The sequence below is a fragment of the Homarus americanus genome, unplaced genomic scaffold (assembly GCF_018991925.1).
Source record: "Homarus americanus isolate GMGI-L3 unplaced genomic scaffold, GMGI_Hamer_2.0 scaffold32677, whole genome shotgun sequence".
Lineage (NCBI taxonomy): Eukaryota > Metazoa > Arthropoda > Malacostraca > Decapoda > Nephropidae > Homarus > Homarus americanus.
In genome coordinates, this window is record NW_024757398.1 from 154,516 (window position 1) to 168,492 (window position 13,977).

At 45.0% G+C, this 13,977-nt stretch overlaps 1 protein-coding gene across 1 annotated transcript in view; it reads right to left on the reverse strand.

Annotated features, from left to right (window-relative positions):
* Positions 1-13,977, reverse strand: part of LOC121857460 (protein O-mannosyl-transferase TMTC1-like) — a 78,361-nt gene that overhangs the window by 41,292 nt on the left and 23,092 nt on the right. Inside the window, exons 8-9 of the mRNA XM_042353512.1 lie at positions 13,235-13,393; positions 1,575-1,688 (exon numbers count right to left, since the gene is read on the reverse strand). Of these exons, the coding sequence (XP_042209446.1) occupies positions 1,575-1,688; positions 13,235-13,393 (273 nt within the window). The remainder of the gene's footprint in view (positions 1-1,574; positions 1,689-13,234; positions 13,394-13,977) is intronic.

Genomic DNA, 13,977 nt, shown 5'->3' on the forward strand with positions numbered 1-13,977 from the left:
GATTGTCCAATCCAAAGGAGATTGCTGCCACCGAACATCAAAACTCAGTTAAGCTCACTCAGGCCCTCACCGACCACATAATAGCTCAGAATGCAACAGGGGAGGTGGATACCAACGAAGTAAACAGGATTCGACGGTCCATTATGATAGAACGACAGCACAGCCAAAGTGATAAGTTGCAGCAACTGATGCTGCAAGTACCAAAGAATTTGAAAAAAAATTGCTATAGCGCAGGAGGTGGGCCCCTCGAACTGGTTAACTACGTTACCGATAAGGGCAAATGGTTTCAGTCTTAATAAACAAGAATTTACAAATGCCATTGCTCTAAGGTACGGCAGGCCAGTAGAAGGTTTGCCCTCCCAATGTGTGTGTGGCTTTTCTTATGACGTCGATCTCGCCATGGTGTGCAAGAAAGAGGGCTTCATATGCATGAGGCATGACGAAGTAAGGGATCTCACTACAAATATGTTGAAGGAAATGTGTCATGATGTCAGGGTAGAACCGACCCTCCTTCCATTGGACGGTGAAAATTTCCAATATAGGACTTCAAACACATCTAACGAAGCCTGTGTTGATGTCAGTGGTTTAGTATTATGGACGCGGGGACAGCAAGCCTTCTTCGACATCAGGATTTTTTATCCCATGGCCGCATGTCACCATAACTTAGCTATCGATGCTGCACGCAGGATGAACGAGAACGACAAGATAAGGGCATACGGAGAGATAATTCAGAACGTTGATCAAGGCAGCTTCACTCCTCTAGTGTTCACAAATCTCTGGTGGGATGGGACCAAATGCAAGATGCTTCTACGCCAGACTCGCGGAGGTGATATCCGAACAGAAGCAGCACCTCAGAAGTTATGTTACAGTCTGGATGAGATGTCGACTGTCCTTCTCTCTCCTTAGGTCTGCTTTGCTTTACCTCAGCCGAACGAGAGCATCGGCCCCAAAGCCAAGAACAGCTGCAGATATTGACTATGAGGCTATAGTCACTGAATGCTGCATAGATATGCGTCTCAACTAACTCAACACAGCTAGGATAGCTACTTATGTATTAAGATATTTAATTTTAAGGCAATAAAATGGCGGCGAAGGTGTGGCTATGAGAGGGAAGCTGGAGGCCATTTAAAAAAAGGATGAAAGTAGTACTAGTAGGAGCAGTAGTCGATTAAAGTTAACTCTCTGCTTCTCAAATCATTCATTATATAAAACATCTATGTTTTCTCTCTCTCTCTCTCTCTCTCTCTCTCTCTCTCTCTCTCTTTAATCATTCCATGATTAAAACACAAAATAGAAGAATTTTTCCTGTGAAAGAATTACGAGAACAATTTAATTTATGAAGTTCATGGAGAGAGAGAGAGAGAGAGAGAGAGAGAGAGAGAGAGAGAGAGATGCAAAGATACATGTATACAGATAGATAGATAGAGAGATAGAGAGATAGATAGATAGATAGATAGATAGATAGATAGATAGAGTAGATAGATAGATAGACAGATAAGTAGATAGATACAAAGGTGGGTGGGCGTGCTTGAGGATGGGTACGTGGGAGGGTAGGTAGGTAGGTAGAGACTCACCTGATAGCCTCCCTGTAGTGTAGTATGGCACGGTCGTGGTTGTTTACATCACGCTGGAGGTTGCCGTAGTTATAATGCATCTTGGCGTTGTGTGGTAGTGAACGTAGCCCTGACCTATGACGGGAGGAGGGGTAGAGTGAGGAGAGTGGAAGGAGAAGAGAGCAAGAGGAAGAGGAGAGAAGAAAGAGGAGAGACAGAAGGGATAAGGAGGAAAAGAGAAGAGAGTGAGAGAGGAGAAGTGATCGAAGAGGGAGTAGAGAGTAAGGGAAGGAAGGAGAGGGAAGGGGTGGTGAGGGGAGAGGAGGGGAAAGGAGGGAGGGGAGGGGAGGAGGGAAGGGAGGGGGAGGGAGAGGAGGGGAGGAGGGACGGGATGGAAGGGAGAGGAGGTGAGGGGAGGGTAGGGGAAAGGAGTTGATAAGAGTGGAGAGTGAGGTGAGGGGAGAGAAGAGGAGGGGGGAAAGGAGGAGGAGGGAGGGAGGGAGGGGAGGGGAGGGAGGGGGAGGGGGAGTTGAGGAGAGGAGGGGATGGGATGGAAGGGAGAGGAGGTGAGGGGGAGGGAGGGGAGAGGAGGTTGAGGGAGGAGAGGGAGGGAGGGAGGGGAGGAGGGGAGGAGGGAGGAGGGAGGGAGGAGGGAGGAGTTGAGGAGAGGAGAGAGGAGTTGATAGGAGGGAGGAGGTGAGGGAGGGAGGGAGGAGGGAGGGAGGGAGAGGAGGAGGAGGGAGGGTTGAGGGAGAGGAGAGAGGAGTTGATAGGAGTGGAGAGGGAGGGAGGGAAGGGGAGGGGGAGGGAGAGGAGGAGGGAGGAGAGGAGGGAGGGAGGGAGGAGGGGAGGGGAGGGAGGGAGGAGGGGAGGGAGGTGAGGGCAGGGAAGGTTGAGGAGAGGAGTTGATAAGAGTGGAGAGGAGGTGAGGGGAGGGAAGAGGAGGGGAGGAGAGAGTAAGGTCAGGGAAGGGAGGTGAGTGGAGGTGAGAGGAGGTGAGGGGAGGTGAGGGGAGGAGGGAGGTGAGGGAAGGGAGATGAGGGGAGGGGGAGGGAGAGGGTAGAGGAGGGATATATATAACCATCATCTTAGTCTTGGTAATTTACAGTATGTGTCCCGATCTACTGACTCTCTCTCTCTCTCTCTCTATATATATATATATATATATATATATATATATATATATATATATATATATATATATATATATATATATATATATATATATATAATATATATATATATATATATTCTATTTTTCGTTTCTCTTTTTTCCTGTGTTCTTATACCTTTCATTTTGTTTCTTCCAATTACACACATGGTTCAGTCCTTTCACCTACTCTCTTCCTTCTTTTTATCAATGATTTACTTCACATTATGACTAATTCTATCCATTCTTATGCTGATGATTCTACTCTTCACTCTTCTTCACATTTTCCCCTTCCTCCTAACTCTCAAACTAGATCTGTTTCTAGAGCTGATATCATTTCATATATCAATGCGGATCTGTGCAGCATCTCCGAATGGGGAGGTAGAAACATGGTTAAATTAAATATAAATAAAACACAGTATTAACCAATTACACTTTCCAAATTAGATGATCTCCCGCCAATCACATTTCAGGATGCAATCATTCTGCCAAATTCTAAAATAGATATGCTAGGTCTCACCATTTCCTCTAATATGTCATGGAAGCCACACATCTACAACATTGCTAAAGTTGGGAATGCTGTACAGATGCCGTAGCTACTTCACTCCTGTGCAGTTGATTCAAGTTTATTAGGGATTCATTCGTCTTAACTTGGAGTACTGCTCTCATATCTGGGGTGGCTCTTCTTCTGTCCAACTGTTAGATGGGGTGGAATCAAAGGCATTTCATCTTATTAACTCTTCTCCTTTAGTCGACAATCTCTCTTCCTTTCTCTTCGCTGCAATGTTGCTTCACTCTCTCTCTTTTACAGGTACTTTAACGGGCAATGTTCGGTGGATTTTTCATCCTGTGTACCGCCGGCAAGGCCGTGGAATCGTAACACTTGTCTTGCCCGCGGTGCCCACCGTTTCTCTGTGGATGTCAGTCACACTAGAATAACCCATTATAGTACACTCGCACCAAAAAGTATCGGTGCAGGGTGTGATCGACGACTTCCGAAACGATACGTATACACTGTGATATGTCGGGAAGGTTGGTAAGTGTATCCTCATAACCCCCCTCTCCCCTCCACTAGGTGTTGCCATATGGCTGACAATCAGTGTGTTTGTTTCCTCTTTTCGGATTGTTGCTTTGTGTCGACTGAATGATGAACGAGGGTTCGGTCTCGGTGAACGTGGGTATAAAACAGAGGCAATATGAAGCAGTAGAGATCTACACAGGAAATTATTATCAAAAGGCTCTTAAAGTATTACATTTAAATTACACAATGTTCAGTATACAATGGCATTATGAAACGGATCAATATGTGGGTGCTTCTATATTGATATTTGTGAGATTCGAAACGTGTGGAATGAGACAGACGAAATATATCTCCATACATCAACGGTCGCAGCTCAGCAGGATTACAGGGCTGCCAACATACTGCTGGAACAACTCGCCTTTCCCAATACCTATCGTCACTGATCTCAAATTGTTCACACTACAGTACATTCTTCTTTCCTCACAAAGCCAAACTGTTTGAATGTTCTGCCGTCTTCTATGTTTCCATACTCATACAATGTCTCACTTCAAAAAGCTGGTTTTCCGGCATCTTTGTGGTGTAGATTAATATAAATTTTTGCTTTTCTATTTTATTTTATTTTTACTCTAATTTTTCCAGGCCCCGTTGTGGGTCGATGACCTGCTCCCGGGTGGGCTATTCCCATAAAAGAAAAATCATACAGTCCAAGATGGAAGTCTTGATACAGTCATGGTGGCTGGTATAAAATCAACCCTAACCTTACTGGGCTCCGGGGTCGTTGTCAGTGAAGCCACTCATGAAAAAGCAAAGTTTAACAAATTCGTGTCTGAATCTTTCCAGATCGCTAAAAAATTTGAGGTATGATATATTGAAAAGTTTTGCATATATGGCAACATATATTCTCAGTAATTATTTACATCACGCAAAAATCTTTGAGGATGATGGAGAATGAGTAAAAACTGAGTCCAGCCATGGCCGGCTTCTCGCTAACCTATACACCACTGTAGACTGTCATGTCTAGGAGTCAATTGTTTTTTGTTTTTTTTACAGAGATTAGCCCACGCGGGCACAGGTCACTGACCCACATCGGGGCCTGGGGCAAAATGTAATAATAATAACACCAATAATAATAATTAGTTCATAGTAAATAAATAAAAGATAAATAAATAAATAATAATAATATTAATAATAATAATAATAATAATAATAATAATAATAATAATAATGATAATAATAATAATAATAATAATAATAATAATAATAATAATATTAATAATAATAATAATAATAATAATAATAATAATAATAATAATAATAATAATAATAATAATAATAATAATAATAATAATAATAATAATAATAATAATAATAATAATAATAATAATAATAATAATAATAATAATAATAATAATAATAATGAACCATAAAGAAATACAAAAATTTAAAAAGATCAATAGTGAGAAACAATACATGTATGTTGTGTTGTCAAAGTAAGAGAAACAATTGAGACCCTGCAATTGTGTGTGAATTAACTAATTCCAATAATATAAATTAATTTTATTGGAATTAATTGATTTTGCCGCCACACCAACCCGGTAAGTACTGCGGTGTCCCTCACGACTCATTGAGTTTAAAACTCGGGTTGAAACACGACGACCCTCTTCAAGGAAAGATGTTGTTTAATAATACGGGCGTAAGCGTCATGAGTGAATGCTTCGGATGCAGGTTTATACTCTTGGGGTTCAAAACTCTCTGAGACGTGGATTGACAACGCTGGCTGTAGCAAGTGGAAGTGTGGGAGGTTGTACATAAATACACACACACACACACACACACACACACACTACTACTACTACTACTACTACTACATTGCTGTTGCTCAGAATCGAGTATGACGATCATCCAGCTATGATATAATGATATAAGTTATTAAGGATGTCACCTTCATTCGTGAGTTTTGAGGTGACTAAAGAGGACAATACGGGACCCGCAGGGTCGTCCACATTTGTTGCACATGTGGAGGGCTGCATCTAGTTCGGGAGGGACGGTGGCAGCGTCTTTCCGGCGTTGGCGCTTGTCTGCCCCGGTTTGCAGTCGGACTAACTCGAAAGTATTGACACCTTCTCGTGTGGTGTTCCTCCAAGTGTTACGGTGTAGAGTGATCGTCTCCCAGGTAAGGGGGTCGATTTGGCACTTTTTCACGTTTGTCTTAAGACTATCCTTATATCTTTTCAATTGCCCGCCGGCGTTACGTTTACTATTCGTTAGGTGTGTAAGGACGGAAACGATCTTCCTGCTCATTACAGCTGCTTTCTCGCTTGTTTGCTGGTGCGACCAACACTTGGGGTGGTTGGACAGAAGCGAAAATGGCGCTTCTACCTGTGTCGCCGTCAGATTCACCCCAGCCGTCATACAGTCACTATCTAGCTACCCTGCTGTTCGTCAAATTCTGGCTGTGATCTCATCATAGGTCCTGAACTCATGGGCTGTTTTCCCAGACCTTCACCTATCGACTGTCAATTCTCTGGACATCAACCACTACCTCAGCCGCCACGACCGCCAGCTCCTCTCCACCGTCTGTGCCCCGGTGTTTCGTCTGCTGTATCAAGACATCGGCCGCTGTTGCTCGAGTGAGGAGTTGAACGGACGCACCCCCCCCCCCGAGAGTGGATCACAGTGTTCCAGAACCTTCCCCCAGGGCCACTGTCGTAGGAAATATCTGTTTATTGTTTGATTCTATTGTTTGATTCCGTTAATTGCTGACTCCCTTTTATTTTTTGATTCTATCAGTTATTGACTCCCATTAATTGTTTGACTCCATTAACTGTTTACTGCATTAATTGTTTGACTCCCGTCATTGTTACTTGATGTTTGTTGAGTGGTGTCAGAGTTTTGTGTTATATTTTTATAGTAAAGAGATGTCAATCTCAAACGGTTATTTGTTATTAATCAGAAACCATGGTCCTTGACTTTCCTTTATTAAGACCCTGATTAGTCCGGTAAGGGATTTCTATCCCTAAGTCCCAGGCCTTTACAGTGACTGTAAAGTACCTGTTTTGGCAGTCCACTGTCGTCCATGCAAGTAACATGACCAGTCCAGCGTAGCTGTTCATGGATAATGGTAGCCTCGATGCTCCTACAGTTGGTGTCAGAAAGAATACTGGCATTTGTTCTCTTGTCCTCCCACCAAACTCAGAGGATGGAATATAGACGACGTTGGTGAAAGTTTTCAAGTAACTTGAGGTGCTTCCTGTGTGTGACTTATGTCTCACTGCCATATAGCAGGGTGGGGAAGACCCCTGCTCGGTATACATGCAGCTTTGTAGATAATTTCAGCTCCCTACAGCTGAAGTCACCGTTTCGGTGTCCGCCAAAGGATTGAGATGCACATTTGATCCGGTGCTGAATCTCTTCACCGATGTTTGCGGTGGTGGACAGGTGGGAGTCGAGATACCGAAAGTGGGTAACATTAGAGACAGTAGTACCGTTGAGCTGGATGGATGATGGAGGTGTGTCTGAGTCTTATGTACATTCACCTCAAGGGCGAAGTGCGCATACGCACCTGCGTAGGTGTTTAGGATTTCCCGGAGGTCGTGTGCAGTGTGAGCAACAAGGGTGAAGTCGTCTGCAACCTAAAGTTCAATAATGGAAGCTGCAGATACCTTTCTTCTTGCCTGGAGTCGTCTTATGATAAAAACATCCCTCTTCACTCTGTACTCGATGTCCACCCCGCCGGCTAAATTGGCACTGGCACGAGTAAGGGAGGTAGCCAAGAAAATGGATAAGAGAGGTGGTACCAGTACACACCCTTGTTTAACCGCTGTTTGGATCGGGGAGATATCAGACTGGGTGCCGTTGTGCAGAATACTGCCGTGGAGTTGCCTCACAATGACGATGCCTTTTAGTGGGCAGCCAAAACGTCTGAGGCTTCCCTGTTGACCGAATTGAAGGCCTTGGTTAGGTCGATGAAAGCCACTTACAGGTCAAGACGCTGTTCTCTGCACTTTTTCTGTATCTGGAGGGCAGCAGAGATCATGTCAGTGGTACCACGTGATGGTCTAAAACCACTTTGAGATTGTGGGAGGAAGTTTTCCGCCTCAGAAAGAAGTCTGTTTAGGAGGACTCGAGCGATAATCTTGCCAGCTAAGGAGAGCAGCGAGATCCCACGGTAGTTGCCACAGTCTGACCGGTCTCCCTTGTTCTTATACACATTGACAATGGAAGCGTCTTTAAGAGCTTGGGGATTTCCTCCTTTTCATATATATTCTCCAGGAGAGAGTGGAGACGGCTGGTAAGCAGAGGTTCTCCTGCTTTATACACCTCGGCTGGGATTCCATCAAGCCCTGAGGTTTTGTGATTTTTCATCTGTTTGGTGGCAGTAACTGCCTCATCCAGGGATGGAGGATAGCTGAGGTAGGTCAGATCTGGATGCTGAGGGACCTGCTGGGGAATCAGGACATCCACATCGGTGTTTCGGTTGAGCAATGAGTAGTAGTGATCTTTCCAGCAGAGGGGGGTTGCACAACGAGTGGTTGGCCCCTAAAATGTTTTAATGGAATGAGAAATTCGCGTATGTTGTTCTGATCTGCATCTCTTTGTATTTCACATGCTTTATTTTTAAGCCAGTTATTCTTTAGAGTGTGAAGTTCCCGCTGGGCTGCCGCTTTCTTCTTGCGGGAGGTATCAAATTTGGTCTGAGATTGAGGGATGTTTTGCCAATCAGTAAAAGCAGCACGTTTATCTTCGATGAGTACTTTGATTGCCGGGTCATTTTCATCAAACCAGTCCTGTTGTATTCTTCTGATCTGGCCGAGGTTCTCTGTATGTATATTATGTATGTTGTATGTATACCATGTATGCACTCTATATATACACATTACTTCTCTAGTCAGTAGTGTGTGGCAATGCCCCTGTTTCATGTCACCACACGCTTAGATAAATGTGCCTGGTGACATCTGGAAGCTGCTAATGTACCACTTACCACATGTCACTTGAGAGGTCAGAGAGAGGTCAGTTGACCCCTATAGGAGTGTAAGGACTACCTGCGCTTGTGAGCGCACTCCTGTATATTTCCGTTAATAAGAACTTACAGAACTCTACAGGTGTTTATGTTCGCTCCTGTAGTTAGAACCAAGTACCCCGAACATCTCCATTCTCCTTGCAGGTTTTTGTAATAACAGTGATGAGAGTATCCCACTCTGTACTGGGATTCGAGTTGTTTGCTGTTGGAATGCTTATAAGCCCATGTTAGAGCAGCTCTCTGAAAGCATGTGCAACTGCTGGGTCCTCCAAACGCTTAGTAGTAAAACCTCTTCTGGAGACATGCTGCCTTCGCCGTTTTGGGGGCGATGTTAAGTGAGAGCTTGGCTCTGACAAGTCGATGTTCACTGTCACAGTGGTCTGAGCTCCGTATGGCTCGGGTGCTGAGGACATCTCGGCGATCTCTTTCTCTGACAATGATGTAGTCAATGAGGTGCCAGTGTTTGGGTGAAGAGTGTTGCTACGAACCCTTGAACTGTCAGCCTGTCGAAACAAGGTCAGCCTGCCGAAACACTTGCTAAGGAGGAGTAGGCCGTTGAGATTACACTTCCCTAGTCCATTTTCCCTATGGTTCCCTGCCAAATATCGGCATCTCTGCCAATTCTGGCTTTGAAGTCACCAAGGAGCACAACCTTGTCTTCTCTGGGGATAACGGTTAGCACTCTGTGAAGGTCGGCGTAAAAGGCTTCCTTGATGTCTTCCTCTGCATCCAGTGTTGGGGCATATGCTTTGATGAAAATGGCATGACGTGAGTGATTTAGTGGGACTCGAAGCGTCATGAGACGCTCGTTGATCCCAATAGGCATTTTAGTTAGCCTGTTTAGGATGCATTGGCGGATGGCAAAGCCAACTTCATAAATGCGGTTTCTCTCCGCAGCAGGCTTAACCTTCCACAAGAAGGTATAGCCAGACCAACGTTCTGTGAGCTAGCCCTCATCTGGGAGCCGGTACTCACTGATGGTTGCTAGGTCGATGCTATACCTAGCCAGCTGCTTTGCCACAAGGGCAGTTCTTCTTTCAGGATGCTAAATTGTACCAGTATGCAGAAGGGTCCTGAAATTCCATGCAGCGACCATAGGAGGTTGTATGGATTGTTTTTGTTTGGATCTGTGATTTTGACCGTGTTTTCGACTGCATAAGGATGACCTTTTCTAGCCCCCTCCCCATGTGGGGTGAGCAGAGTGGCTCCTCGAAAGTGCTGCTCAGGCGTACAGACAGGACCGGATTGCACTGCTGCCTAGATCCCAGTGCATAAACGACCATCTTATGTGTGCCGCCCTTGTGCAGAGTTGTGGCTAGAGATTCCCGGCAGTCATCTCTGCCTGTCCCCGTTACCACTCGTCTGTCGCCATAGGACTTTTTGAGGGTATTGGGGTTTTGATTATGATGAGGAGTATGATGAACTGGATGATGGCTGCACGTGAGTTGATTTATGTGGTGGGGTAGGAGCGCAGGCTGCAACCACACATCATGGCTCTTCCTTTACCTGATCCAGTGGTGCAAGTGTTGCAACGAATGGGGAGAGGGAGAGTTGCAATGGACTGCCAATAGCCCAGTTTGTTGGGTTTCGCCTTAGTAGCCTATCCGTCAGGCATTGCCTTCACCCGCCGGTGTAGTCGTTGGGTTTCCACTGTAGTCACCTCTTCCACCTACACCGCCGTTGGGGGCTTGTTGGAGCTCTGTAAGCATGTCTGCCTGATGCTGGGCTCCACCGCAGATTTTTCGTTCGAAGTTTACTCCCGTAGCCATATACCTACTAACGTTAATCTGCAAGGCAGCGGGGCAATGGCTGGTAGGCGCCAGAACGTATCCACATGCCAGTGGGGCTATGCGCCATCCCTCTGGGGCCCACTGATACTCCGAAATCCCCTGCTGGTCTAGACTGGGCCCACGAGGCACCCAGTTACCGTGTGTTGCCACGAGGAGGCACAGCAGGATTCTTGAAGGTGAAGAGTCTGTGTACTGGCAGGGGAAGACTTATGCAAGTTGCTTCTCTGTTCTCCACGAGGGCTAGCCAGCGGCGGTAGCTAAAAGCGAGAGGGAGCAAGCAGTACTTGCACCTTAACACTAACATAGAGCTGCCACACTAGACGCATTTCACCATCCTTTGTGCGACACACACACACACACACACACACACACACACACACTACATGCATAATGGTTGCCCCTCGTGTACGAGGATGGCCGGCCTAGGCGTGAATTTGTTTAAGGTGTAGAAGCTGTCGCCAACATAACAATCACACCCTAAGAACATAAGAATGGAGGAAACTGCAGCGGGCCTATTGTCCCATACTGGACAATCACATTTACACCCAACCCCTATTGCTCATATATCCAACCAACCTATGTTTGAAGCTATCCAGCGTATTCGAGTTAATGATGATGTTTGGTAACTTGTTCCCATCGTCCACTACTCAATTTAAAACCAATGTTTTCCTATTTCGCGCCTAAATCTAAATTTGTCTAATTTAAAACCATTGTTTCGAGTTTGCTCGTTTTTGGCTAGTTTGAGTGCCTTTGTAATTTCACCTTTGTTTAGCCCTGATTTCCATTTATACACCTCTATCAGGTCGCCCCTCACTCTACGTCTCTCGAGGGAGTGCAAATTAAGATGCTTTAACCTGTCTCTGTACTCAAGGTTCCTAATGCACGGGATTAGTCTTGTCATTCTCCTCTGAATTCCTTCTAGGGATTCTATATCCATTCTGTAAGACGGTGGCCAGAATAATTGAACTGGGTAATCCAAGTGAGGTCTCACAAGAGCAGGATATAGTTTTAGGATGACCTCGCTAGTCTTGTAACTAACACGCTTCTGTATGAACCCAAGTTCTTTGTTAGCATTTTTTCCGAGTAAATACACATTGTTTACTTGGTTTAAGATTCCTGCTTATCATTACTCCTAAATCTTTCTCACAGTCTGATTTCTTTATAACATTGTTGTTCATCTGGTATCTGGTTTCTCTGTTTACCTCTTCTAGACTAAGTACTTTACATAAGTCCACATTGAATTTCATCTGCCAATCTGACCATTCGAAAAATTTGTTTAGGTCTTCCTGTAGTTTTACGGAGTCCTCCTCAGATTTAATTACTCGCCCTATTTTAGTGTCATCAGCAAATTTACTTATGTTGCTGTCTATGCCGATATCTATATCGTTTATGTATCTATAATAAATAATAATCGTCCAAGTACTGAGCCTTGGGTGTACTCCACTAACGACGTTTCTCCAATTGGAGTTACTGCCGTTAATGCTCACTCTCTGTTTCCTGTCCTGTAACCACGCCCTAATCCATTTTAGAATATCTCCTTTAATGAAATAAGCCTCCCCTTTTCTTATAAGTTTTTCGAGAGTTGCATTACCCAGTGTCAAGGAATAGTCCAAGAAGACCGGACAACTAGCCAACTGCACTGGCTAACCATTACCCCGGAATATGATTGGCAGATCAATTGACATCTAGGTTCCTAATTACTGCTAGCTAGACAGAGGCAAATAGCGTAAAAGAAAAAAACTTGCCAATAGTTTCTCCCTGTCCGAGGATGTAACTCGGGATCACTCACTAGCGAAGTGAGCATTACACCACACACACACACACACACACACCTATCGGGCGTCTTCTCCTGCTGCGGCAGCTTCCCCGGCCTATTCCTCAAGTCCCTCTCCTCGACCTATCCTCACCACCGGGATATCAACATAATTCCACCAAAAGAAGTACGATCAGTGTTGAACAGTGATGAACAGTGTTTAAGCCAGTGAATTCAGCATTAGACAGTACCAGCGAGAGCCGTGAACCAGTGAGGTCCAGAGATAAGCACTCCTGGGAACCAGCCACCATCTTCTAACCTGGCGGTGTTAATCAGTCCTCCTTAGGATCAACCGTGTGTTGGCTTTACAATGATTATGAGATAACACCATATAGCTGAGAGTGAGGTACTGTGTGGTGTTGTGTGGTGTGGTGTTGTGTGGTGTGGGGTGCCACACCACACCGAATCCAGGAAAAAAGTCACAAGAAAAAATTACAGCTAAAATGCACGGAAAAACCTAACCAAACCTAACCTAACCAAACCTAACCTAACCTAACCTAACCTAACCTAACCTAACCTAAGCTAACCTAACCCAACCCAAGCTAACCTAACCTAACTTAACCTAACCTACGTGCAATGCCATCATATATATATTGTGTTGTCAATGAGTAAAAGTCATGTGACTTTTTTCCTGTGACTTTATTTCCGTTGACCATCACACCGTGTTTCCATGATCAAGTGAGGTCCTTTATATCAACACCTATGAACGTGTCACTACACCACGTGAACATCACACCACCCCGTGTCTCCATTACCATGTGAAGTCCTTCATGTCAACATCTACGGATGAGTTACTATACCACGTGAACACCACACCACCCCGTGCCTCCTTTACCACACACACACACACACACACACACACACACACACACACACACATTACTCACTTAAAGAGAGTCTCCCGTGTTCGCCAGTCCAGGTTCCTTCGAGCTGTCTTGACACAGAAGACCAGGAGGAGTGCCAATAGCAGTGCCCGCACCACACGCCCAGGCACCATCCTCGCCAGCCTCACCACGCCCACACCAACCACCGTGCACCAACCCAAGCTGAAGGTGACGGACGGCGGCAAGTGAAAGGTATGTGACGGTTTCTTGCATTGGCCGTCATGAGGCACTGCATTACGCAACATGACGCCAGTATGTAGTGTATGCGGCGTTATGAGGCACTACATAATACTGTATGACTCAACATGACGTCAGTATGTAGTGTATGGGGCGTCACAAGGAATTACATGATACTGTATGAAACAACTGAGGCACTACATAATACTGTATGACGCAACATGACGTCCAGTATGTGGTGTGTGAGACGTTATGAGGCACTACATGATACTGTATTACGCAACATGACGTTAGTATGTAGTGTATGGAGCGTCATGAGGAATTACATGATACTTTATGAAGCAACATGATGCCAGTATGTAATGTATGGGGCGTCATGTGGCACAACATGACAATAGTTAGTGAAGGGTTATGTGATATGTGATCTACCGGGCAACATATGACAATACTTGATAAATACATGACACAGTATGACACTGCTACAGTATTTGACACTAGAATACTGTATGAGGCTACCTGACACAGGATGACACTAAGGGTCGCATTCAAGAACATAGAGCGTAGGGTAT